The sequence below is a fragment of the Podarcis vaucheri genome, assembly GCF_965113315.1.
Source record: "Podarcis vaucheri genome assembly, chromosome: 5".
Classification (NCBI taxonomy): domain Eukaryota; kingdom Metazoa; phylum Chordata; class Lepidosauria; order Squamata; family Lacertidae; genus Podarcis; species Podarcis vaucheri.
Window position 1 is genome coordinate 4201396 of NC_138763.1, and position 26197 is coordinate 4227592.

Here is a 26197-nt window from a genome sequence, read left to right on the forward strand (position 1 = left end):
TGGAATCCAATTTGAAGATCAAGCACAGCAAATGCCTAACATGGCCAGGAAGCAGCTGGTCGCTGAAAATTAGAGACACCAGTGTTTGTGTCTGTCTAAATGCCATATCATCTCTCTGGAAGCCTGTCCCCTAAATCCAGATCTGTATGGAGGGGCATTGTTATGTACTGAAGTTCTCACCCTGGGCCAGCAGGGGGATATTGTAGATAGTTTTCACTCAGGTCCACATATGCAAATAAGGGATTGAAAGTGATATTCAGTGATTGGATAGTTACGGAAAGTGGTTACAGTTGCGTTGTAGTGGAGCTCTATATAAGCAGGCTGGCTGAACCCTTCAGTTCAGTTCTGTTCTGGCCTGTGAATAAACAAGAGCTGTTTGAAGAATCGCTGTGTCATCTGATATGTTCACCCACAACTTAACAGGCATTAGCAGCAGTGGTTGCTCGTTGCTGAGAGGAAATCATTGAAAAACACGCTTAGAAGCCACTTTGCATTGTTTTTCCCATTTAAGGGCAAAATCTTATAGAACTGCTCACACAAGCAGTGGTGGTGTTTATTGTTTTATTAAGATTTTTTTTCTTCATTGAATGCACACTCCGTTTCAGAACCACTGTATTAGGGTAAATCATACTGCAAAAAAATATGTATTAGGCAAAAGCGCATTCAAAAATGTGTATATGAGAAAATAGCACTCAAATGCTGATTAATTTGCATGAGGATTTTTTATTTTAATGCAAACTGATGTCAAAATGTGGAGAACTGAAGATTGGAAAAATGAGAAATCATAAATGCTATAAGACGTATTGTCAACATCTTCCCATATTGCTGAATTCCAAATCCAGAGCCCAGACTTGTGTCTTCAGCCGACAGATACGTCAGCCCTGTCTCTGCTGGGACCTCTTTGCCATTTAGCAGGCTCAGCTGATCGTAAGCTCCGAGTTTCAGGAGATTAATTCTTCACATTAATTCTGTCACTCAAAAACGGAACCCAAGTCCTATTTGATTAGAGCAGAGAGATTAGCAGTGATGAATCTCCTGAGCTGGCCTGACAGGAGACAAATCTCTTGAAATCTAACCAGGTCTCCAGGGACAAAATTCCTCACTAAGTTGTCGGCGGAACTGGAGTTTTGGTTCAGAAGGGGGGGGGGTGGATTGTGGTGTGCATAGAAGGAAAAGCCCCAGTACTGGATTAGACCCAGGCCATGCAAATCCTCATCCCCACCCTCTTTTGTCAAATTGGCAGGTAAAAGCATGCCAAAAGCCTGTGGAAAAGAGAGGCTGTTTTGTCGGAAGTCTTTCTAGCTATTGGCTGAGAGAGTGCCAGGTTTAGTTGGTTGCTGCCATTGACTCAGATGGTGGGGAGATGTGTTCATGGACATGCTAAATTCTCAGAAGTTTAAGGGGAGAATTGTCAATACAGATGGGACAGATGGGGCTGGTGCCAGGAAGGAGAGGAGATAACAGGATCAGTAGTCATCTTCTTCTGCGATCCCGTTTGCTGTTGTTATTGTTTAGTCATCTCCGACCATAGGCGCCGACTCCATGGGGCCTGAGGGGGCCCGAGCCCCCTCAAAAAATCATTTGGGGGGCTCCGCCCCCCCAATAATCTCAGGCGCCCCTCCAGCAGAGCGCCGCCGCCGCCCCTCCCCCAGTCCAAAATGCACAGGGTCGGGCTGCATGCCTCCTGCCCTCCCTCCCGAGCAAAAGCTCCACCCAATTTCCTTTGGAGCTGATTAATAGGCGCAGCACGCTCTCCCCTATTTGCTCACGAGGAGGCGGCGCCACTTTATTTGCATATTCATGAGCTTATTTATTATTTATGAGCTTTCGCGGGCTCCCCCAATATTTTTTATAAGTCGGCGCCCCTGTCTCCAACTCTTCATGACCCCCTGGACCAGAGCACGCCAGGCACTCCTGTCTTCCACTGCCTCCCGCAGATTGGTCAGACTCATGCTAGTAACTTCGAGAACACTGTCCCACCATCTCATCCTCTGTCGTCCCCTTCTCCTTGTGCCTTCCATCTTTCCCAACACCAGGGTCTTTTCCAGGGAGTCTTCTCTTCTCATGAGGTGGCCAAAGTCTTGGAGCCTCAGCTTCAGGATCTGTCCTTCCAGTGAGCACTCAGGGCTGATTTCCTTCAGAATGGAGAGGTTTGATCTTCTTGCAGTCCATGGGACTCTCAAGAGTTTTCTCCAGCACCATAATTCAAAAGCATCAATTCTTTGGCGATCAGCCTTGTCTTCCATAAACACAGTTTTACAATGAGTCCGTAAGTGACTGTGGAGGCCAGTTCTGGATCCACACGTCCTTCCACAGTGGGGACATAGGTTTCCAGGCAGGAGTTGATCACGGTGTGGATTTGCCAAGCATGCCTTCCTCTTAGCACATTTCTCCCTTGTGTTCTGAGTTCGAGTGTCTTCGAAGCCCATGACACCTTTGGTAAAGGCTGTTCTCCAATTGGATGGGCTTTGTGGCTTTAATGAAACTCTGTGCATCATGAGTGTCGGCTATGCTTAGCAGAGGATCAGTAGTCAGGTATTAGCGATATGAAAGGGTGTATGTTACAATACTAGGTCTAGATGATGTTTAAGTAAGGTGCTAATAGCCAAGAGATACAACTATGCACTACTCAGAGCCGAGCCATTGAAATGAATGGGCCCAACTTAGTCATATTTATTAATTTACATGGGACTACTCTGAGTAAAGGGACGCGGGTGGCGCTGTGGGTTCAACCTCAGAGCCTAGGACTTGCCGATCAGAAGGTTGGCAATTTGAATCCCCACAACGGGGTGAGCTCCCATTGCTCGGTCCCAGTTCGAAAGCACGTCAAAGTGCAAGTAGATAAATAGGTACCGCTCCGGCGGGAAGGTAAACGGCGTTTCTGTGCGCTGCTCTGGTTGCCAGAAGTGACTTAGTCCTGCTGGCCACATGACCCGGAAGCTGTACGCCGGCTCCCTCGGCCAATAAAGCGAGATGAGCACCACAACCCCAGAGTCGGTCATGACTGGACCTAATGGTCAGGGGTCCCTTTACCTCTACCTTTACTCTGAGTAAAACCCAGTTACATACTATCCTGTGAATTTCTGCAGGTCCTTATTCGGTTTATTATTTATGGTTTACATGCAGAACAAAACTGACTGAAACACCAAAGTAAAACAAGCAGATATTACAAGCCACAACGTCCCAAGTGGATTTGCTCATCTTTGGGAAAATGGCTTCCCCAAAAAACACTTTCCCAAGCAGACCCAAACAGGAAGGCCCTTTCCATGCAAGGGTGCCACCTTGAATAAAATATGGGGGGCAGGGGGGACCTCCATGATCTGTCACAAGATGTGGTGCAAGCACACCCTTTGAATGGCAACGCCCATCAACTTGGGGGGACCGACCCCTTCAAAGATTTTATGGGAGGCCCCAAAGGGACCTCAGCCCCAGACGTTGGCTCCTGTTGTCTATGTGTGTGTCTGTGCGCATGTACCAGTTCCCAATTTCAAAATGGCCTTCCTGGTTACACTGTGTTTTCAGCAAGGCCTCGGCTGTTAGACTAATGAGCAAAACCTGCACGGCTGGGACTTCCCCTCTTTGGAGTTTGTTTTTAGAGACCTCACTTCCTCCCCCCCCCTCCTGCTCCGTTCCAGTTCATGCACAAAAGGCCAACTTTTACTGTAAATCGTGCCCCTGTGCCAGGTTCCTCATTCCAGAGATGGGAGGCATTACGGGCAAGGGTGAATATCCATCTCCTGTTTACAATACTTATTTATCACAGCGGATCAGCAGATCTGTAGAATAATCAACTGATACAATGTCCAATGCCACAGCACCTTCGAACTCACGCCATCGTATGCCATGTGGTGGCTGTTTAATTGTTTGTCTTAGCATGGTTAGCCTCTGACTACACTGTGTGTGTGTGTGTGTGTGTGTGTGTGTGTGCCCATGGTTGCCACTCTCCCACAAACACCAATATTTCAGATAATGGGATATGGGGTGGCAACTTGGTTGAAATAAAAAAATTAAGATCTTATATATATATATAATAAATGTTCATGGATTTGCCAGGCAAACACGTACATAAATGTATGGGCCACATGTCTGAGGCAGCACAGAACGGCAGTCCTTGAACCATTTTGGCTCCCAAACTGACCAAATGTTTTCTCTGCAAGGTCAAAGGAAAATGGAAAAGCCTCCCCATTGTCTTTTCATTCACAAATCCTGTCTTAAGGGTATGTCTGTGTATGAATAGGGTGAGCCTGTGACCTGGCTCAGGAACTAAGTATTTGTCACTACAAAAGACTGGCCAGGCTCCCCAGGGTATCCAATCAAGTAAGCATTAACAGGTAACCTGACAGACAGGAGATAAACAACGCACTCAGATTTCTGCTGTAGACTGCCCTTTCTGTGATGTAGGTATGATGTGTCTGGGGTGGTGGTCTTGAGCTACACTCCTTCTGTGATGTATGATATTTCTGGGGGTGGTCTTGGACTCCAGGGCGGGCAATTTAAAATGTCTATATAAGGGCGGGCATACTTTTGTTTGGGGTCCTCCTGCTTGTGAAGGGGGCACCCTGTTGCAACAGTTCAATAAAGATGAGGCTTACTAGCTGCTTTGCTTCTCAATATTCTCTGGTTGGCCTCAGTTATTTTCTCCAACCGATGGAGAACCTACAACGGACTCTCTAAGGGCTTTTGTGTCCCGCATAAGGGAATAAGGGCAGATTTTTGTTTATTACACGGCCCACAAATTCATAGAATCATAGAATCCTAGAGTTGGAAGAGACCACAAGGGCCATCGAGTCCAACCCCCTGCCAAGCAGGAAACACCATCAGAGCACTCCTGACATATGGTTGTCAAGCCTCTGCTTAAAGACCTCCAAAGTAGGAGACTCCACCACACTCCTTGGCAGCAAATTCCACTGTCAAACAGCTCTTACTGTCAGGAAGTTCCTCCTAATGTTTCGGTGGAATCTTCTTTCTTGTAGTTTGGATCCATTGCTCCGTGTCTGCTTCTCTGGAGCAGCAGAAAACAACCTTTCTCCCTCCTCTATGTGACATCCTTTTCTATATTTGAACATGGCTATCATATCACCCCTTAACCTCCTCTTCTCCAGGCTAAACATGCCCAGCTCCCTTAGCCGTTCCTCATAAGGCATCGTTTCCAGGCCTTTGACCTTTTTGGTTGCCCTCCTCTGGACACGTTCCAGTTTGTCAGTGTCCTTCTTGAATTGTTGAATTCCTTCCACTTCCTCTTGTTGTAAACATTGTAGTGGTGCGGATCCTCCAGATGTTTTGGGATTCCAGCTCCCAGCAGCGCCAGCAGCCCTGAAGTGTCCTCCCTGGGACACAAGCCTGGGCAGTCCACAACAAAGGCAGTCCGCGTCCAAAGGAAAGCAGAGCAAGATGTTTGGCACCAGCTTGGCTGCAGAAGTTGCAGGAAGGAGGCGAACAAGGCGCCCCCCCACCATCTTAGGGCCTCCATTCTGGATTTGTGTAACCCCGTTTTTTCTCAACCTTTTCCCGACCATGGCCCCCTTCTGACCTTGTTTCCTTCTTGTGCCCCCCGCCCCGTCCTTCCAGTAGAAAGGTAGCTATTTTGTTTGCAAACAGAACATGTTTTATTCATAATTTCTATAATTATATTGAGATAAAAAAATTAAGGTCATATATATATACAGTGGTGCCCTGCAAGACGAATGCCTCGCAAGACGGAAAACTCGCTAGACGAAAGAGTTTTCCGTTTTGGAGGTGCTTCGCAAAACGAATTTCCTATGGGCTTGCTTCGCAAGACGACAATGTCTTGCGAGTTCCTGCTGGTTTTTTTCCTTTCCCCCCCTTTTTCTAAGCTGCTAAGCCGCTTATCAGCTGATCTAATCAGCAGATAAGGCGCTAAAAGCAGCTAAAAGCCGCCAATAGCGCTAATCCTTCAATGGGCTTGCTTCGCAAGACGAAAAAACTGCTAGACGAAGAGAATAACAGAACGGATTCTTTTCGTCTTGCGAGGCACCACTGTGTGTGTGTGTGTGTGTGTGTGTGTGTGTGTATATATATATATTTGCTTTCGTAGATTTTCACGGGTACAGGAATGCAGGTTTTGGTGTCTTCGGGTGTCTTCCCGTGTAAGAGTCGGGGTGTCTGTGCGACGTTTCGACGAGGTCTCACTCGTCATCTTCAGGCTGGTGCTTTCGGCTTCTTGTTACTGGAACAGAGCAGAATCTGGTGTTTGAGTTCCTATAAATACTGTTGAGGGGTGTGGTGTATAGCCTCCAACGTTCTGGGCAGAGAGGAAGTTCCTAGATTAGTGTGCCTCTTCTTCTTTTATTCCTTAATTACTTGAGGGATATCTTGAGTGATTTCATGAGTGATATTCTGAATACCACTGGGTGGGTCATTAAGTGTAGATTAGTTGCTAAAGCTTTTGTGTCTTGACCTCTTGAGCTTGTGAAGAGTTTTTCTGAGAAGATGGCTGTGCTGCATTTAGTTGTGCTCTGGCTTGGCTTCGTGTATAGGGGCGAGCTGTGGTTTTGTGCCTTGTGCCAGCCAGATCTGTGTAGGGATTGCAGGGGGGTGCAGCATCCGGAGGTGCCACTATAGTTTGGCTACTGGATGGAGTCTGTAATATGTCTGTGGAGAGGGTCTGGGTTTGGGTCTGGTGTGGTTGATTGGTGACGGCGTTCTGTGTGCCTCTGGTTCTGGTGTCGGTTTTTGTGGGGAGGGCTAATTTCCAGATGTCTGGCAGGCGGGACGTGTCGTCACGCTTGTTCATGTTGTGAGGGTGTTTCTCTATCTCGATGGCTTCCATGATTATTCTCTTGTGGTGATGTTCCATGTTAAAGAGCAATTTGGAATCTGCAAAATTAATTTCGTGTCCTGTTTCTTTCATGTGTTGGAAAAGAGAGGAAGTTTTTTCTTCTTTTTTGACGGCATTCTTGTGTTCTGCGATACGTGCATTTATTCGTCTGTTTGTTTGTCCAATGTACGTGGCTGGGCAGACTTTGCAGGGTATTTCATAGACCCCTTGGTTTTCCAGCTGGATTTTGTCTTTTGGGTTTCTGAGGATATTGGCTATTTTTTGGTTGGTGCAGAAGGCTGTTTTGATATTGTGTTTATGGAGGATTTTGCTGATTTTGTCTGTAGTGCCCTTGATATAAGGAAGGAGGGCCATGCCATTGTTTTCTTCTGTGTCTTGGTTTTTGGGGGGTGTTCCTTTTTGGATTAGCTTCGTAACCCTGTTTTTCTGGTATCCATTGGCGATGGATACAGTTGTTCCAGTAACAAGAAGCCGAAAGCACCAGCCTGAAGATGACGAGTGAGACCTCGTCGAAACGTCGCACAGACACCCCGACTCTTACACGGGAAGACACCCGAAGACACCAAAACCTGCATATATATATATATATATATATATATGCAGGTTTTGGTGTCTTCGGGTGAAGATGACGAGTGAGACCTCGTCGAAACGTCGCACAGACACCCCGACTCTTACACGGGAAGACACCCGAAGACACCAAAACCTGCATTCCTGTACCCGTGAAAATCTACGAAAGCATATATATATATATATATATATATATATATATAATAAATGTTCATAAATGTACCAACCAAGCACATACATAGATGTGTGGACCACATGCCTGGAGCAGCACAGGAGGACTGCCCTGAAACCATTTTGACTCCCAAACTGACCAAATGTTTTCTCTGCAAGGAGGGAGGGGGTGAGGGAACCTTCCCATTGTCTCGGGAATTGGGTAATCACCATCTCAAACGAATGGCCAGACTACGAGGAAAGGCAATCAGATAAGGCATTTTCAGATAACTTGGCAGGCAGGAAAAACAACAACATTCAAATTTCTGTTGTAGACCACCTTTTCTTTGATGTAGGTATGATGTTTGTGGGGGGTGGTCTTGGGTTACATCCCTTCTATGATGTATGTATGATATATGGAGGGGTGGTCTGGAGCTCCAGGGCAGGGAATTTAAAATGTCTATATAAGGCCGGTCACGCCTTGGTTCTGGGTCCTCCTCTTTTCCTGCGTGTGAGGGGAGCACCCTGTTGCAACAGATCAATAAAGATCAGGCTTATGAGCTGCTTTGCTTCTCAATATTCTCTGGTTGGCCTCTGTTCTTTTCTCCGACCAATGGAGAACCTACAAAGGACTCTAAGGGAATAAGGGCAGATTTTGTTTATTACAATATAAATTATATAATTTTATCTGTGGCCCCCTTGGAATATCTGGGGGAGCAGGGGGCCACATGGCCCCCGGTAGAGAAGCACTGGTGTAGAATCTACCCCTTAGCCTTTTCTTCCTGAAGATGCCCTGCGAGTTTTCCTTCTTCTATCTGGGCTACCTTCCCAGGTGGACAAGCCCCATTTGCCCCTCACCAGTAGCCCCATTTGCCCCTCACCGGTAGCCCCATTTGCCCCTCACCGATAGCCACAGGCCTACTGCCCGGGGGCATGGGCGATTTATGTTCGGGGGGGGGGTTGGCAGGACACCCACCTGACGCCATCCTCTGTCTTGCTCTGTGCAGCAGATTCAGAATGAAATTTCTCAACAACAGCGGTTTTAAATTACTTTCTTTTGACCCCAAGTGCTCAGAAAAACCTGTCAAAAACTTTCTACCATTTTTAATTTTACTTAAGTATTTTTATTTATTTACTTGGTTGGGGGGACAGCTGCCCCCCTGCCCCCACCCATGCCGGGGGAGGGGATGAATGGAGGGTGGTGGTGTTGTAAACAAAAGTTGCCCTTTTCCCTTATGGGGTATCCAAGAGCCCATATAGAGTCCTTACATAGGTTCCCTATTGGTAGGAGAGGCCAACCAGAGAATATTGAGAAGCAAAGCAGCTAGTAAGCTTGATCTTTATTGATCTGTTGCAACAGGGTGCTCCCCTCACCCGCAGGAGAGGAGGAGGAACCCAGAACAATGGCGCGCAAGGCCTTATAAAGACCACCCCTCAGATACATCATACCTACATCACAGAAAAGGTGGTCTACAACAGAAATTTGAATGTTTTTCTCCTGTCCTTGTTTATCTCCTGTCTGGCAGGTTACGTGACTGGATTTCCTGGGGAGCCTGGCTACTCTTTTGTAATGATAAATACTTAGTTCCTGGGCCAAGTCACAGGCTCACACCCTATTCATATCTTAAATGTGCCCTTAAGACAGGATTTGTGAGGAAAGAGACAATGGGAGGTTTCCCACTTTGACCTTGCAGAGAAAACATTGGCTCAGTTTAGGAATCAAAATGGTTCCAGGTCGGTCTTCCTGTGTATGTGCTTGGTTGGCACGCTTATGAACATTACCACATATCTAAGACCATAAGATTCCTATTGTAGCCTTTCCTATTGTAACCTGTTCCTTCCCTATCACAGTGGCGACAAGCCCCGGCGGCCAAGGACCATCAACCTGCTGCAGACTAACTATAAGGACACCCTCTTTCTTTTTTTTTTTGGGGGGGGAGCTGGAGTGGCGCCCCCCCCCTCCTGCGAGATGCCCCCATCGCGAGATTCTGGCGCCCTCCCGCCCCGCCACGTGCTTCAGGCAACAGCGCGTGACGTCAGAGGCCCGCGAGCGTAAACATGTTGCAACGTTCCATCCGCCGGGCGATTCATTCACAAAAAGCGAGTCTGCCGCCCCGAGCCGGGAAAGCGAGGATGCGGCGGCCACTGGCGGGGTTCCGCTTCCCCGATGCTGGGAGGAGGAGGAGGAGAAGCGGCCGCGGGAGGGGCTTCCCGGAGCCCAGCCCGCCTCTGTCCCCGCCCAGCCTCCTCCGCCGCCGCCGCCGCGTTGTGTAAGCGGGGCCTGGCGCGCCAGCGGAGGAAGCCCACGCGGAGAGCTCGGCGCCCGGTGAGTGCGGGCGAAGGGGGGCCGCTCGCAGCCCCTGACCGTGCCCCCTTCCAGGGCGGGTCTTGCCGCCGCAGGGCCCCCCCCCCCGTTCCGTGGCTGCACAGCATAACTTGTCCTGTTGTGACACTACTTTGCAGGGCAGTTGTGCGAATGAAGGGGGCAAGGAAGGCATGTTCTGTTACACCCCCCCAAAAAAAAAGTGTGGCCAGGATAATAGGGCCTTAGCATTCTCCCCTTTCTCCCCCAGCCTCAAATCCAGGGAACTCCCCCCACCCCCGTCAAATCTTACAGGTAATAATAATAATAATAATAATAATAATAATAAATTGAGGGAAAATAACAGAGCAAAGGAGGAATTGAAGCATAGCTGTCAACTTTCAGAATTGAAAATAAGGGATCAGCAGCCTTGAAAATAAGGGACCAGCAGCCTCACCTGTCCCGGGGACAGTCTACGGGATATCTAACAATCCGGGATAGCAGCGGGAAGCAGCTGGAAACGGCGCTGGAATAAGGGAATTTCCCACAAAAAAGGGGAAGGTTGACAACTATGAATTGAAGGGAAAAGAGGCAGGGATCAGGAGAGAGAAAAAGACAGGAGGAAAACGGAGGCGCCTTGCAAAGGATGGGATGATACAAAGCTTATCCATCCGTTGTTTCTTCTCCTTTTTCAGAAGCAGTTCCTTAGTCTGGTCCATGGGCCGGACTGCACAAATCATTCGGGTTGCCCTGCAGGCTCCTTGGCTTCAGCGATAGCAACGTGAAGCCTCCGAAGCGCAGAGGGAGCGCTCCCCCCACGCTCCGGAGGCTACGCGTTGCTTTCGCTGAAGCCTGGAGAGCGAGAGGGGTTGGTGCGCACTGACCCCTCTTGCTCTCCAGGCTTCAGGGACAGCCGCCTGAAGCCTTTGGAGCGCAGCGGGAACTCGCGCTGCGCTCCGCAGGCTTCGGGTTCCTTTTGCTGAAGCCGGGAGAGCCAGACTCTCCCGGCTTCAGCAGAGAGGGAGAGCTGAGCAGCGCCCCTTCAGCCAAGCGGGAGGAGAAATGGAAGGGGCTCCGTTTCTCCTGTCGCTTCGCTGAAGGGGCGCTGAGCAGAGAGGGGGAGGATTTTTTTCTCTCCCCCTCTAAAACAAGGTGCGTCCTACAGTGGCGTAGCGTGGGTTGTCAGCACCCGGGGCAAGGCAAGTAATTTGCGCCCCCTAACCCTAACCCCCAGATGTTGCGCCCGGTGCGGCCGGCCCCCCTGCACCCCCCACACTACACCACTGGCGTCCTATGGTCAGGTGCGTCCTATGGAGCGAAAAATACAGTACCTGAAGGGTCAGGTATTTATTTATTTTATTGCTGCATTTCTATCCCACATTTTCTCCCTAGGAGCTCCAGGTGCTACACGGGGTTCTGAGTTTTCTTTTTCGAATCTCTGTGAGGTGGGTCAGGCTGAGAGGAAACGATCTCTGTGGCCGAGTGGGGATTTGAACCCTGTTCTCTCCCAGATCGTAGTCGGCACTCTAACCGCCACACCAACATGGGCCCTAGTCGGAGACGGCTGGAATGGAGGCCCCCATAGCCTGATCCACCAATGATCTTCTTATGTGCTTGCTTGCAGGCTGCTTCTTCCTTCCAACCTGCTCCCCGGAAGGGTCATCGCTTGCGTCTCTCCCCATTCCGGCCCTGCCTGGGTCTCGTGGTTGGTGCGCAACCTCTCTGCGGTCCCCGGGGCGCGACCAGCCATGTCCCAGAAGAGGAGAAAGCGGAAGCCAGCCAAGTCTATGCAGGAAGGGGCAGAAGAGGGAGCGTTATTCCCTGATGGGTTGGAGAGCAACGGGAGGTTGGCATCCGGGGCACCGCCTGCTGCTAAGAAGGCGGCTGGGGAAGGGGATGTGGGAAGCAGAGGCTTTGCTGCCCTGGCCGAGGCCGTCAAGCAAGCCCGCCTGGACGCGGCACCCTCCGTCGCAGAGTTCAAGTACAACAAGAAGCGCGTCCGTCTCATCTCGCAAGATCCCGATCTCAAGGAAGATGCCCGGGGTATCCTCTACTGGATGTCGCGAGATCAGAGAGTGCAAGGTGAGAGCTTGGTCAGGGCCTGGGATCTGCAATCTGCCCTGGCTTATTTTTGGGTGGGTGGGTCTTCGAGGGCTTTCTGGCGGTTCCCTCCCTGCAAGAAGCAAAGTTACAGTGAACCAGGCAGAGGGCCTTCTTGGTGGTGGCGCCTGCCCTGTGAAACGCCCTCCCATCAGATGTCAAGGAAATAAACAACTGTCTGACTTTTAGAAGGCATCCGAAGACAGCCCTGTTTAGGGAAGTTTTTAATGTTTGATGCTTTAGTGTATTTTTAATATTTTGTTGGAAGCCACCCAGAATGGCTGGGGAAGCCCAGCCAGATGGGCGGGGTACAAATAACAAATTATTTATTATTATTATTATTATTATTATTATTATTATTATTATTATTATTATTATTTTATTATTATGCAGAGCCTAGGACTTGCCGATCAGAAGGTCGGTGGTTCTAATCCCCACAACGGGGTGAGCTCCCGTTGCTCAGTCCCTGCTCCTGCCAACCTAGCAGTTAGAAAACACGTCAAAGTGCAAGTAGTTTCCCGCTCCGGCGGGAAGGTAAACGGCGGTTCCGTGCGCTGCTCTGGTTCGCCAGAGTCCTGCTGGCCACATGACCCGGAAGCTGTACGCCGGTTCCCTCAGCCAATAAAGCGAGATGAGCGCCACAACTAGTCAGTCACTACTGGATCTAATGGTCAGGGGTCCCTTTACCTTTACCCCAGCCCGAGCCCCAGCCTCCTCTTCCCCTCTGTGTATTTGGTGGGATGGAGTGCCTGGGGGTGAAGGCTGGCAAAACACTGGGGAAAAGCATCCTTGCCATGTATAAAGCAATTGCATTGTGGCAAATTCAGAAATGCCGTCTCCCTTCCTGATACAGCCACGCCCCTTCTAAGATTATACAACCTTCCCAAGTTACACAATAATTTTATACTTATGCAATTATACAGTAATAACAACTATAGGGGTGCATTGCAATAATTAATGCAGGTCTTTCTGTGTTGACTTTCGGCTAGATCTAATATTTTTTTGTGCAAACAGGGTCTTTTTGGGTAAAGTTTATTTATTTATTTATTTCATTTTATAATGTGTATGAATCATAACAGAACAACAGACTCTCCTTCCCTGGAGGTTTTTCAGCAGAGTTTGGATGGCCATCTGTCATGGATGCTTTAGCTGAGATTCCTGATTTGCCAGGGGTTGGACTAGATGACTCTAGGGGTCCCTTCCAACTCTGCAATTCTATGATTCTAACACTGGATGAAAATAAAAAAAATTAGGACTATAAAATAGGCATGTGGGTTAAAAGGACCAAGTCGCAAGTATCAGAGTATCAGGGGCAGCTGATTCAAGGGAGCTCTGCAGTATTTGCTTTCTGGGTGACTTTCCTGTGAAGTTCCCTTGTATGGAGCGGACGTTGCACACAATTCCCTTGAAGCTGAAGCACCTTTCACTTTCAGTGTTTAGATTGGGAGCATAACTTATGGTCTGTGTGTGTGGTTTGGGAGCTGCACGGTCAGGGGGAAAAACAATGGTGTCCAGGGTTGTAAAGACTGCAGAGAGAATAATTGGGTGCACTCTTCCCACCTTGGATCAAATCTACGCTTCCAGGTGTCACAAGAAAGCTGCAGAGATAGCGCAGGATAGTGCACACCCCGGAAATGATCTCTTTCAGCTTCTGCCTTCTGGAAGAAGGGACAGGGTTATAAAGACCAGGACTAGCCGCCTGAGAAACAGTTTCTATCCAAAAGCGACTTTGGTTTTAAGCACAGTGTAAGGTAGTCTCTATGGGAGTATATTGTATTTAATTATGGGGTGTCAGAGTTTTTAGGGGGCTGACCAGGCTGGGATAGCTGGGATAGCAGGCTTGTTGGTTTTTGAATGTCCGATGTAGATTTTTTCAATTTCGTTGTTCTGTATGGGACAATGACAATAAAGACATCGTATTGTATGGGGACTAAAAGTATCCCCCATTCATGCTGATTGGGAAGCCCTAAGATGCTGGAGATAGGGACCCTCTGAGACCCTGCTGCAGAAATAGCAACAGGTCTCCAGCCCCCTGGGGAGGAAGAGAATCTCTATTTTTATTTATTTATTGGTTGAATTTATATACCGCCCTATACCTGGAGATCTCAGGGCAGTTCACAAAAAAGATCACAGTACATAAAATAAAAATAAAAACAATAACCCAATAATAACCCCTCAAAGAGCCACATTTTAAAAGGGTATAGCGTGTTGATCAGGTCTGCCACAGGCCTGGTGAAACAGAACGTTTTTGCCTGGCACCTAAAGATGTATAATGAAGGCGCCAGGCGAACGTCCCTGGGGAGAGCATTCCACAGACAGGGAGCCACTGCAGAGAAGGCCCCGTTCTCGTGTTGCCACCCTCCGGACCTCTTGAGGAGGAGGCACATGAAGGAGGGCCTCAGAAGATGTTCTCAGGGTTCATATGGAAAGAGGCGCTCCTTGAGGTATTGCGGTCCTGAGCCACACTGTATGCCACCAGGTATGCCCTGCCTTGCCTTCAGAACCGGGGCACTTGCTCCCATCAAGCTGGCACAGAGGTTTGGAGAAGCCCAAACGCCGCATGTCTATTGCACTCCCTACACTCCCAGCCGCTGACCATCTGTTGCAGAGCCGTTCCTTTAAGTTTTCCCCTGCTCTTTCTCTCTCCAGATAACTGGGCCTTTCTCTATGCCCAGCGACTGGCCCTGAAACAGAAGTTGCCGCTGCATGTCTGCTTCTGCCTGGTGCCCAAGTTCCTGGAGGCTACCATCCGCCATTTCGGTTTCCTGATCAGAGGCCTCAAGGAAGTGGCCGAGGTACCGCCATTGTGTCGGGAAGGTGTTGCATCGGTGTCAGAAGTGGTTGTGCACTGGGGAGAGGTTCTGGTGGGCAAGCCGCCTGCAGCATGAATTTGGGCACAGCAGCCTTGCCGTATCAGCTTCTTCCCAAATGCCCATCAACTGCAGACAGCATGCCCTGTGGGCAAGGTTGATGGGAGTCTTTGTCCAAATCACCTGAGGGCACTAGGCTGTGGCCAGCTGTCATACTGCGCGTCGGAAGCTGTAAATAGTAACCAAACAATTAAACCCCTGTGTTGCAAACAATTATCAGTAATATCCAAGGCAACACGATGACCAAGTACAACAATGCAATATCATAACTTTATGACCACTGCTCCATAGATATTGTTGTTACAGTGGTACCTCGGGTTACATACGCTTCAGGTTACAGACTCCGCTAACCCATAAATAGTGCTTCAGGTTAAGAACCTTGCTTCAGGATGAGAACAGAAATCGTGCTCCGGCGGCGTGGCAGCAGCAGGAGGTCCCATTAGCTAAAGTGGTCTTCAGGTTAAGAACAGTTTCAGGTTAAGAACAGACCTCCGGAACAAATTAAGTACTTAACCCGAGGTACCACTGTATACAATTCCATTCACCATATTGTTGTTTAGTCATTTAGTTGTGTCCAACTCTTCGTGACCCCGTGTCTTCCACTGCCTCCCGCAATTTGGTTGAACTCATGCTGGTAGCTTCGAGAACACTGTCCAACCATCTCGTCCTCTGTCGTCCCCTTCTCCTTGTGCCCTCCATCTTTCCCAACTTTCCAGTTGGGGAGACTTTCCAGGGAGTCTTCTCTTCTCATGAGGTGGCCAAAGTATTGGAGGCTCAGCTTCAGGATCTGTCCTTCCAGTGAGCACTCAGGGCTGATTTCCTTAAGAATGGAGAGGTTTGATCTTCTTGCAGTCCATGGGATTCTCAAGTGTCTCCTCCAGCACCATAATTCAAAAGCATCAGTTCTTCGGCGATCAGCCTTCTTTATGGTCCAGCTCTCACTTCCATACATCACTACTGGGAAAACCAGAGCTTTACATTCACCATATAGATGGGTTTATGAAGCATTTCTGTATCCTTCTGCTGCGCTGAAGAAGAATTGTATGAAACAGTGGGTACATCACTGTTCACTACGTCTGTTTGCGGACCGCTCTGGCAGCATTGGACGTCATAAAACAAAGCTTTACGGCTTGTTTTCAGCAGATAAAAATCTGACCCATTGCTTCTTTCAGAGACTTGCATAGTCTACAAAGACTTCCAGAGACTTATAAGACTTACGTTTATTTGGTTCTATGTTTTCAGGAGAATCCATCAAGAGTGCACATTTTGTGACTTTCAGAGATTTATAAGATTTCTGTTTATTTGGTTTTTCATATAGTTCAATGTTCCGTATAGATTATATAACGAGTTTATATTGATATTGCATTGTTGTACTTGGTCATCGTGTTGCCTTGGATATTACTGGAAGCTGTAAATAGCCTGCGAGCCCAAAGCAGCTGTAGGCAGAGGAGTCTCCCACAGCAGCTCTGCCTGATTAACTGCTCTGGCCTTTTCTCTTGGGTCTCTGCGTCAAGTGTGGCTGGATCGTTCACTTACCCGGCAGAGCAACCCATTCTCCAAAGAAAATTGATTTTTGGGTCAATGAAAGAGGCAGTGCTCTGGGCTTTCCTCTTTCCGGTCAAGGGGAGTGCTCAGAACAGAGACTTGTGCAGAAGCACAACGGTGGGACTCCTCTCACAGCAGAAATATTTCTGTGCTCTTATTCTTTTGCACGCTAAGTCAGCCTTTTGGTGGGTGTTGGTGAAGTGTGCCAACTTCACTTTTTGATGGGGCAGGGGGGATGACTTACCCGTATTTTTCGCTCCATAACACGCACCCGACCATAACACGCACATAGTTTTTAGAAGAGGAAAATCCGTAGGCATGCCACCCGTAGGCATTTCCTCCATAACACGTACAGACATTTCCCCTTACTTTCTAGTAGGAAAAAAGTGAGTGTTATGGTGCAAAAAATATGGTACACTTTCTGTCTGGGAAACCTAGGAGAGCTTTGGAAAAGCAGGGATTTTATTCGGGGGACGTGGGTAGCGCTCGGGGGACGTGGGTTAAACCACAGAGCCTAGGACTTGCCGATCAGAAGGTTGGCGGTTCGAATCCCTGTGACGGGGTGAGCTCCCGTTCCTCAGTCCCGGCTCCTGCCAACCTAGCACTTCGAAAGCATGTCAAAGTGCAAGTAGATAAATAGGTACCACTCTGGCAGGAAGGTAAACGGCATTTCTGTGCGCTGCTCTGGTTCGCCAAAAGCAGATTAGTCCTGCTGGCCACATGACCTGTAAGCTGTACACCGGCTCCCTCGGCCAATAAAGCAAGATGAGCGCTGCAACCTCAGAGTCGGCCACGACTGGACCTAATGGTCAGGGGTCCCTTTTCCTTTACCTTTACTTGCATTGCCGGGCCAGTGCATGACTGCGGCAGTGCGACAGACTTAAAACAATTGGTCCCTGAATAGTTGCACTCGTAGCCAAGATAGTCATGACACAGGCTTGTATTTATGCATGCAACTAAAAATCTGTACCTGTGAGAGCTTTGTTCCTTTTTGATGGACACCATAGCTCAGTGGAAGAGCATGTGCTTGGGATGCAGAAGGTCCCAGATTCAAACCCTGGTGTCTCCAGGTAGGGTTGGGAATGACCCCTGTTTGAAAACCTGGAGAGTCACTGCCAGTCAGTGTTGACAATAATCGATGAGAGAGACCACTGGTCTAGTATAAGGCAGCTTATAATGTAACCGGCTTCCTATTCAAATTCACCCTTCGTTCAAAACAATGAGGACTGGAAACTTGTATCTTTTAGATACTCAGTGGGGGAGCACATGCGTTGCATGCAGAAGGTTCCAGATTCAGCCCCTGGCCTCTCCAGGTAGGCCCAGGAGGTGTCCCCTGCCTGAAACCTTGGAGAGCTGCTGCCAGCCAGTGTGGTAAATACTGAGTTAGACTAACTGGTAGTCTATGAGTCGATATCACGAGCTTCCTGTGTGACCAAATATTCTCTGCTTCCTTTTCCCGTCTCCTAGGAGTGCAAGGAACTAAGCATCCCGTTCCACCTGCTCATTGGCTTCGCAAAGGACGTGCTGCCCCCCTTTGTGACGACCCACGGCATTGGCGGGGTGGTGACGGACTTCTCCCCCCTCCGCGTCCCCATGCAGTGGGTGCAAGATGTCCAGGCGAGGCTGCCACCTGATGTGCCCTTTGTCCAGGTAGGGAGGCCTGGAGTCTGGCCGCTGGGGTGTGATCTGGGCAGAGCTGCGGGGCAGTGGGGGGGGGGTGTCTCCATGGTGACACAGATGTTGTGATTCCAAGGAGCATTTCACCACCTTGCCTGGATTCCTGAGTTCATAACCTCCATCACGTTCACTGAATCTGACAAAGGAAGCTTAATACAGTCATACCTTGGGTTACAGACGCTTCAGATTGCATTTCTTCGGGTTATCAACTGTCAAAACCCAGGAGTATCAGAACGGGTTACTTCTGGGTTTCAGCGGTTGCGCATGCGCAGAAGCACTACATCACTCTTTGCACATGCGCAGAAACGCCGAATCGCGACCCATGCGTATGCAGATGCGCCACTGCAGTTTGCGAACGCTGTGGGTGGCAAATGTGCATCCCGCATGGATTACGTTCGCAACCTGAGCATCGACTGTAATAAGAATACCTTTATTGTCAATGTACAACCTGTGTACAATGAAATTAACCGAGCCTAACCAAGCCTGCCTCCCAGCCCACCCAAACATTCAATTTCATTGCACTCTGTGTGCTTATCGCACAGCACACCACCTCACAAGTCAGTTGCGCTATGTTATTTTCCATTCAACAGCCTAACAGCCCACGGATAGAAGCTATTTTTTAGCCTGTTGGTACGGCTGATTATACTTCTGTATCTCCTGCCCGAGGGTAGAAGATTAAAAAGGTGATGGCCGGGGTGTGAGTCATCCCTGAGAATTTTTCTTGCTCTCCTAAGGCAACGATCCCTTGCGATGTCATCTAGCGGACTCAAGGGACAGCCCATGATATCATGTGCTGTATTCACCACCCTCTGTAGAGACTTTCTGTCCGTGGCTGTCAGGTCAGCATGCCACACTGTGATACAATATGAAAGGACACTTTCTATTGTGGACCCGTCAAAGGAGTTCATCAGTTGTTGTTTAACATTATTCTTTTATAAGACCCTGAGGAAATGGAGTCTCTGTTGGGCCTTTCTGATCACCTGAGTTTTGTTGATTTTCCAAGTGAGGTCCTCACTAAGGTAAACACCCAGGAATTTAAAGGAGGAGACTCTCCACACAGCCCCCCCCCCCGATATATAACAGGGCAGGTTCCCCTCTCTTCCTCTGGAAGTCCAACACCATCTCCTTTGTCTTACTAATATTTAGGTGCAAGTTATTCTCTAAGCACCATGTAGATACTTTTTGAACCTCCCCCCTGTACACTGCTTCATCTCCACCTGCAATTAGACCCATTATGGTAGTATCATCTGCAAACTTAATAATTACTGTGGATGGATCAGATGATATACAGTCATATGTGTACAATGAGTACAGGTAGGGACTTAGCACACACCCCTGTGGGGTGCCAGTACTAAGCTTCAGGAAGGTAGATGTAACAGTCCCAATCCTCACTGTTTGTGTCTGATCCCTCAAAAAGTCTTTAATCCAGTCACAGATGGTAGAAGAAGCAGCAGTTTCATCCCAGAAAAGCTGATGCCACAATTAATTGGTGGCTGTTAAGAGAAGTTATGGACCAACAGCATCTAGAGGGCACCAGATGGGCAAGGGCTGCTGTAGAAGTTCCTAGGATCCTTCTTTCCTCTACACGTTGACACAAAGGTCCCGCTATTCAAATACAATGCATTCTCAGGAAACCATGTGTTAGACAAATGTTTGCATAACGAGTCAATGCTTCCCATTGATTCCTATGGGGAAATTTCTAATGCGTTCCCAACCACGGAATTTTACCCCCAAATGACGAGAAAACCCAGGGAAACCCTCTGAAACCTTGCAAAAGGCAAATAAAGAAGGAAAACGCTATCTTATTTGTCAGATCTCTCCAGCTCCCTCCCTCCCATCATGGTTTTTGGCAAAATGGCTGCCATGAAGCAGGAAAACACAAAAAGTAAGGTTTGTTCAAGGCTGCTGATTCGTTTACAGCACTACACGCAGGTCTGGCTGTTGGGATATCTGAATTTGCGGTGTACATAGCAATTCTAGGAGGCTTGGGTATTAATTCCTTGGGTTTGGATAAGTGAATTTTTGTATAGCGAGTGTTAGGATAGTGGGAGCTGTGTGCAATTGCCGTTTCTCTTGCTTTGCTTCTCCAGGTCGATGCTCACAACATTGTGCCCTGCTGGGTGGCCTCCGACAAGCAGGAGTATGGGGCCAGAACTATCCGCCGGAAAATCCACGACCGGCTGGCTGAGTTTCTCACCGAATTCCCACCTGTCGTCAGGCACCCTTATCCCGCGGAGGTCCAGGCAGAGGTAGCAGTCGATATTGGGAGCAGGGATCTGGGTTGTTTTTTGTGTTTTGTTTTTTTGACATTTGTAATTATTGGCAAACTGCTGCAGACATTCCAGCAGGTCTCCCTTAGCCCTTCACTGCAGCTGGGACAGAAAAGCTGTGGAAAGTCTGTAGCCTAGCAGTAGAGCATCTGTTTTGCATGCAGAGGGTGCCAGGTTCAAATCCAGACATCTCCAGGAAGCACTGAGAGAGACACCCTGTCTGAAACCCTGGAGAGCTGCTGGCAGTCAGTGTGGACAGTAGTGAGCTATATGGACCAATGGTCTGACTCGGGGTAAGGGAGCATCCTATGGTGTAAGGGAGCCAGTGTGGTGTAGTGGTTCAGAGCGGTGGGCTCGTAATCTGGTGAACCGGGTTCGCTTCCCTGCTCCTCCACATGCAGCTGCTGGGTGACCTTGGGCCAGTCACACTTCTCTGAAGTCTCTCAGCCCCACTCACCTCACAGAGTGTTTGTTGTGGGGGAGGAAGGGAAAGGAGAATGTTAGCCGCTTTGAGACTCCTGAAGGGGAGTGAAAGGCAGGATATCAAATCCAAACTCCTCCTCCTCCTCTTCTTCTTCTTCTTCTTCTATGCTCCTTTGACATTTACAGAAGGCCACAGGTATGCAATACTCACCCCACAAATGCGCATTTATTTTTTACCATTTGTATTTTAATAGATTTGCTTTTATCTTGTTTTAACCCTGTTGAAGTTTAATCGCGTACTAACTATTGCCTTGTATATATGTTTAGCTTTCTTGCATTTTTGTAAGCTGTCTCGAGTCCTGGGGGAAAAGACGTGCCAGAACTCATCAATGGACTTCTCCCTTGTTCTCTTACAATAGCAAAAAAAGCCCTGAATAATAGTATGTATTATTTTTATTCCATAAAATTTACGCGCTGCTTGATTGTTAAAAATCAGTCAATCAATCCTCAAAGCAGTTTACAAAAGAACAGTAAAATTATAGGGAACAACAGTTAAAAACTATTTAAAACAATCAAAGGATTAAAATCAGCAGTAAACTCTATGTGTCTGGGTAAGCCTGTCTGGTCATTCTTATTACTTTATTCTTTGTAGACTGCTTCGAGGTCTATGAAATTAAAGCGGTGCATGAATTTAAGAAATGAAATAAAAATAAGATAAATGAAAAGTCGAATGATGCCCACGCTCCCATGAGCTCTGGGATGTTAAGGATTGCTGGAACGTCCTTGGCCTGGATTGCTGCTCCTTGCTGCCGGCTTTTACCCCTGCTCCTTTTCTGACTCTGCAGCCTGTTGACTGGGACGCCTGCTATGCCAGCCTGCAGGTCGACCGCTCTGTGAAGGAGGTGAGCTGGGCACAGCCAGGGACAGCTGCGGGCCTGGCGGTGCTGGAAGAGTTCATCAAGGACCGCCTGAAGTTCTTCGGCACAGACAGGAACAATCCCAACCGGGCGGCTCTGAGCAACCTCTCGCCCTGGTTCCACTTTGGTGAGTGGGGCGCTGGTCCTCTGCAAGGCCTGGGTCAAACCCTTGCGGGGGGGGGGGGGGTTCAGGGGTGGCCAAACCCTGTCTGGGTTGGAGATCAGCTGTCCGCTCTGCCCAAAAACGTTTAGGGTTGGTAGCAGCCAACCCTAAACAGGGCTGCCTTCAGATGTCTTCTAAAAGTCAGATAGTTGTTTATTTCCTTGGCATCTGATGGGAGGGCGTTCCACAGGGCGGGTGCCACTACCAAGAAGGCCCTCTGCCTGGTTTTGTGTAACTTCGCTTCTCACAGGGAGGGAGCCCCCAGAAGATTGTTGTGGCCTGAAAGAGAATCTCCCTTGCAAGTTCCAAAGATCTCAGAAGCCCACTGAACAGTAACTGCCCTCCCACAGGTCAGATCTCTGTCCAGAGAGCAATCCTGGAGGTTCGCAAGCTCCGTAGCCGGTATAAGGAATCGGCGGAAGCCTTCATTGAAGAGGCCGTGGTGCGGAGGGAGCTGGCGGACAATTTCTGCTACTACAACCCAAATTATGACAAGGTGGAAGGTAAATGGGCTCACCTGTTTTGCCTTTCTCTGCTCCGCAAGGACACCTCTTCTGCGACGCTTGCCTTTACATGTGATACGATAATGCAGGGACACAGGTGGTGCTGTGGTCTAAACCACTGAGCCTCTTGGGCTTGCCGATCAGAAGGTCGGCGGTTTGAATCCCCGCAACGAGGTGAGCTCCTGTTGCTCTGTCCCAGCTTCTGCCAACCTGCCAGTTCGAAAGCACGTCAGTGCAAGTAGATAAATAGGTACCACTGCAGTGGGAAGGTAAATGACGTGTCCATGCGCTCTGGCTTCCATCATGGTGTCCCATTGCACCAGAAGCGGTTTAGTCCTGCTGGCCACGTGAACCGGAAAGCTGTCTCTGGACAAACGCCGGCTCCCTTGGCCTGAAAGCAAGATGAGCGCTGCAACCCCATAGTCACCTTTGACTGGACTTAACTGTCCAGGGGTCCTTTACTTTTTTACCTTTATGATAATGCTGCATTTTAATAGGGCTCAATTACTTTTTAACCATAATTCTTTTATGCCTTATACCATTCAAAGGGGCTTATGACTGGGCCAAAACTACGCTGAAGCTGCATGCCAAAGACAAGCGATCTCACCTGTACAAACTGGAACAGCTGGAGGCAGGAAAGACTCACGACCCTCTCTGGAACGCTGCACAGGTAAACCTAAGCTCCAAAGGTGTGTGAGGCCCTTTCTTTGGATGGGCATGTGCTGGCTTCTGAGCACATGTCTGTCATGTGCTTGGAAATCTGCTTCTTCCTCTCCAATAATGCTAAAACTCTTTGCAGCAGCAGCACGATCGGAATGGAAGAGTTACATGCTACCTTGTTAAGTGGTACAAATCTCTGCTACTGGATGTTGTGTGATGGCTGCTGGATTAGATGGCTTTAAAGGGGGATGAGGGATGGAAATTCCCAGGTGTCAAAAAAGTTATTTATGTGTGCCGTTACTGTGGCCCGTGTTTCGTTAGCCCCAAAATGGAAAACGAGCAAGGTCCCAACTAAAGAAGAATGGCAACTAATGTTGGCAGAATATGCGCAGCTTGCAGATTTTACACACAGAATAAGAGAACAAGAAAAACATACGTTTAGAGAAGATTGGAAAACGTTTATTGAATATATGGGAAATAATTGTGTAGACTTGAAAACGTTGGCAGCATTAAGATAAATTCAGCAGTGTAAATAAGTTTTGATGGATGTAATAATGGAATACTGAATGGCTTAGTTTTTGTAAAATAAGCAGGGATTTATGATATGGAAAATGAACCATGGAAAGAGAAGAAGGGAAGTCATTGATATTTTAAGGATGTTTAAATGAGTATTTTAAATTCTGAAACAGAAAATTAAATAAAAAATTATATACATAAAAATAAAAATGTTTAGCCATACTAACTAAATGGGGAACCTCCACGGTCAGTGGCAGACTACCTTCTGAAGGGCCGTTTCTGAATGTGTAGAGTTGTTTTTATTTCCTGCTTGTGGGGTTAAGAGCATGGGGCCCCACTTCATCCCTGTGACCGTCATTAGTTTTAATTATTTTCATTCTGAATTTAAAACTGTTGTAACCCACTCGGGGAACTGCTCTTGAAGGGCGTGTGAACAATAGCGACCAGCTGCCCCTATGGGACACCCATAAAGTCCCCCTTTACTTGCCTTTTATCTAAACCAGTGCGCCCCAGTTTTTCGGGCCACCACCCCTTTGGTTCCATAAGCACATCCCCAGCCACTCTGGGTGGCTTCCAAGAACACACCGAAACATCAAAAGCTTCCTGATACAGGAAGTCCTATGATGGTTTATCTCTTTGACATCTGATGGGATGGCATTCCGCAGGGCGGGTGGCACTTTCCCAAGAAGGCCTCATCCCTAGCTCATCCACCTTTCTATCCCTCTGCTTCAGCTCCAGATGGTTCATGAAGGGAAGATGCACGGCTTCCTGAGGATGTATTGGGCCAAGAAAATATTGGAGTGGACCACTTCACCAGAAGAGGCCCTGAAATTCTCCATCTACCTTAATGACCGCTATGAACTGGATGGCCGGGACCCCAATGGATATGTAGGTCAGTCATGGGAAGAGGCTGGGTGGTTGTAACATAAGAGTCATAGCTAGTCCAACCCCCTGCAGAGCAGGAGTCACCAGACCTGTGTCTGTATCTGCAGAGAAAGGTGGGAGGAATAATGCAAAAGCAGAGATCCGTTTGTCCTTTTTTTCCCTCCCATCAGGCTGCATGTGGTCTATCTGTGGGATCCACGACCAAGGCTGGCCAGAGCGGGCTGTGTTTGGCAAGATCCGCTACATGAACTATGCTGGCTGCAAGAGGAAGTTTGACGTGGACCAGTTTGAGCGCAAGTACAGCCCTCAAAAGTTCGCCAAGTAATCTTCAAGTGGCTAAAGGGCAAGGCTTGGTGTCGCCTGTTTCACAGCGGCTGAGGCCAACTTAACGTTACACACGTTTTACGTAGTGCAAAAAGGCAGGTTTTGCCCACCCTTTTAAGATGTGGAACAAGAAGCAACGCTAGGTCAAGCTGCGTTCCTGAAGCCTCGCTCTCTACCTGCTATGCAATCCCAAAGCCGCGTGCCACACAGCAGACAGGTTTTTACAATGTTTCTGCGTGGCAGAATGGTGGGCAGCGGCAGGAGGAGATGGCAGCCCAGCAAAGCCACAGAACCTACAAATGAGGAGGCGTTTCACGTTTGACGAAAACAGAGACCGCAAAAGCAGCATGCTTATTAGTGTAGTTTATTATGGACGGCATTTCTGTGGTTAACAGCAGGTGGATATCTGGTTTCAACTCCACCTTTAACTCTTTATAAAGAACTTTCACATACCATTTACAATATGGACAGCAGTCATTCTGCAAAACCGTGGGCATACCAGAAATCGAGCACAGCTTCATCAGGGTTGGCCATTTGGCTTCCTAACCATTCCGCTGTGCATTACATTCTCCCTTTGTGTGCTTTCCAGGCATTGCAGAAAGGAGACTGCACAATTATCACGTAAAAGGAAAGAAAAGAAAAACTCCACAACCTACCACCCCCCTTTTGGAACTTAGATCAGTGCATCTAGAACAGCTTTTGCCAACCTGGTGCCTTCAAGATGTTTTGAGCTTTTCTTTCCTCATCAGCCCCCAGGCAGCAGAACTGTACCGCCTGTGGCTGATGGCAATTGTAGCCCCATAGCTAGATGGAGAGCAGCAGGCTGGCAGAAGTCTGTCCTGGAAAATAGCTTTTTTAAAGAGGGCCTTACTGACAAACACAAGAAATGTCATCAACAGAAGTGCTGACAATTATATATATATATATATATATATATATATATATATATATATATATATATCCCCCACCAAATCTCTTCTTAACTGTAAAGGATTGCAGTGTGGATTTACAATCTTTTGAGACTGTTTGTGACACAAGGTTGAGGGCTCGCTCACCTTCGTTTGACGATGGTCACATTTAAAATAAGAAAAAAGATACTTAAGCCAGGCTGCCACCGTTTGAGAGAGAAAAAAATCACCAGGATTCCATATGACTTTTCTGTTCATGGCACATTTGGGGGGCAAATAGCCAGGAGGGTGTGATATTCAATAGAGAAGACAAATGTCCAGTGGCTGGGTGGGCACTGATCTGGATTGGACGTGTATTTCAGATTGGAGCCCTAAAAACAGGCAAATTAAGCATGCTTCTTTAAGCACATGATTAGCAGCAAGTGTAGTTGGGCCCTGGAATAAGTAAAAACAATTTTTGAGAGGCAGGGGGGATAGCAAGGGGGAGCTCCAATCCATAAAACAGAGCCATGTACTGTTTTTTTGGCAGTCAAGGGAACTGATGTATATAATCAAGATAAAAGATGTTGTTCTTCAACAGTTATCTATGAGAGAGGCTCTTAATTGAAGCAAGTCAGG

At 48.1% G+C, this 26197-nt stretch overlaps 1 protein-coding gene across 1 annotated transcript; it reads left to right on the forward strand.

Annotated features, from left to right (window-relative positions):
• Positions 1-9733: 9733 nt before the first annotated feature.
• LOC309533136 (deoxyribodipyrimidine photo-lyase-like) lies at positions 9734-26162 on the forward strand. Its single transcript, XM_082224316.1, has 10 exons — positions 9734-9842; positions 11443-11900; positions 14568-14713; positions 17801-17983; positions 20101-20259; positions 21549-21747; positions 22134-22286; positions 22835-22956; positions 24195-24354; positions 24518-26162. Exons 2-10 carry the CDS (start codon positions 11567-11569, stop codon positions 24670-24672), a joined length of 1611 nt encoding a protein of 536 aa, XP_082080442.1. The 5' UTR covers positions 9734-9842; positions 11443-11566; the 3' UTR covers positions 24673-26162.
• The last annotated feature ends 35 nt before the right edge of the window (positions 26163-26197 follow it).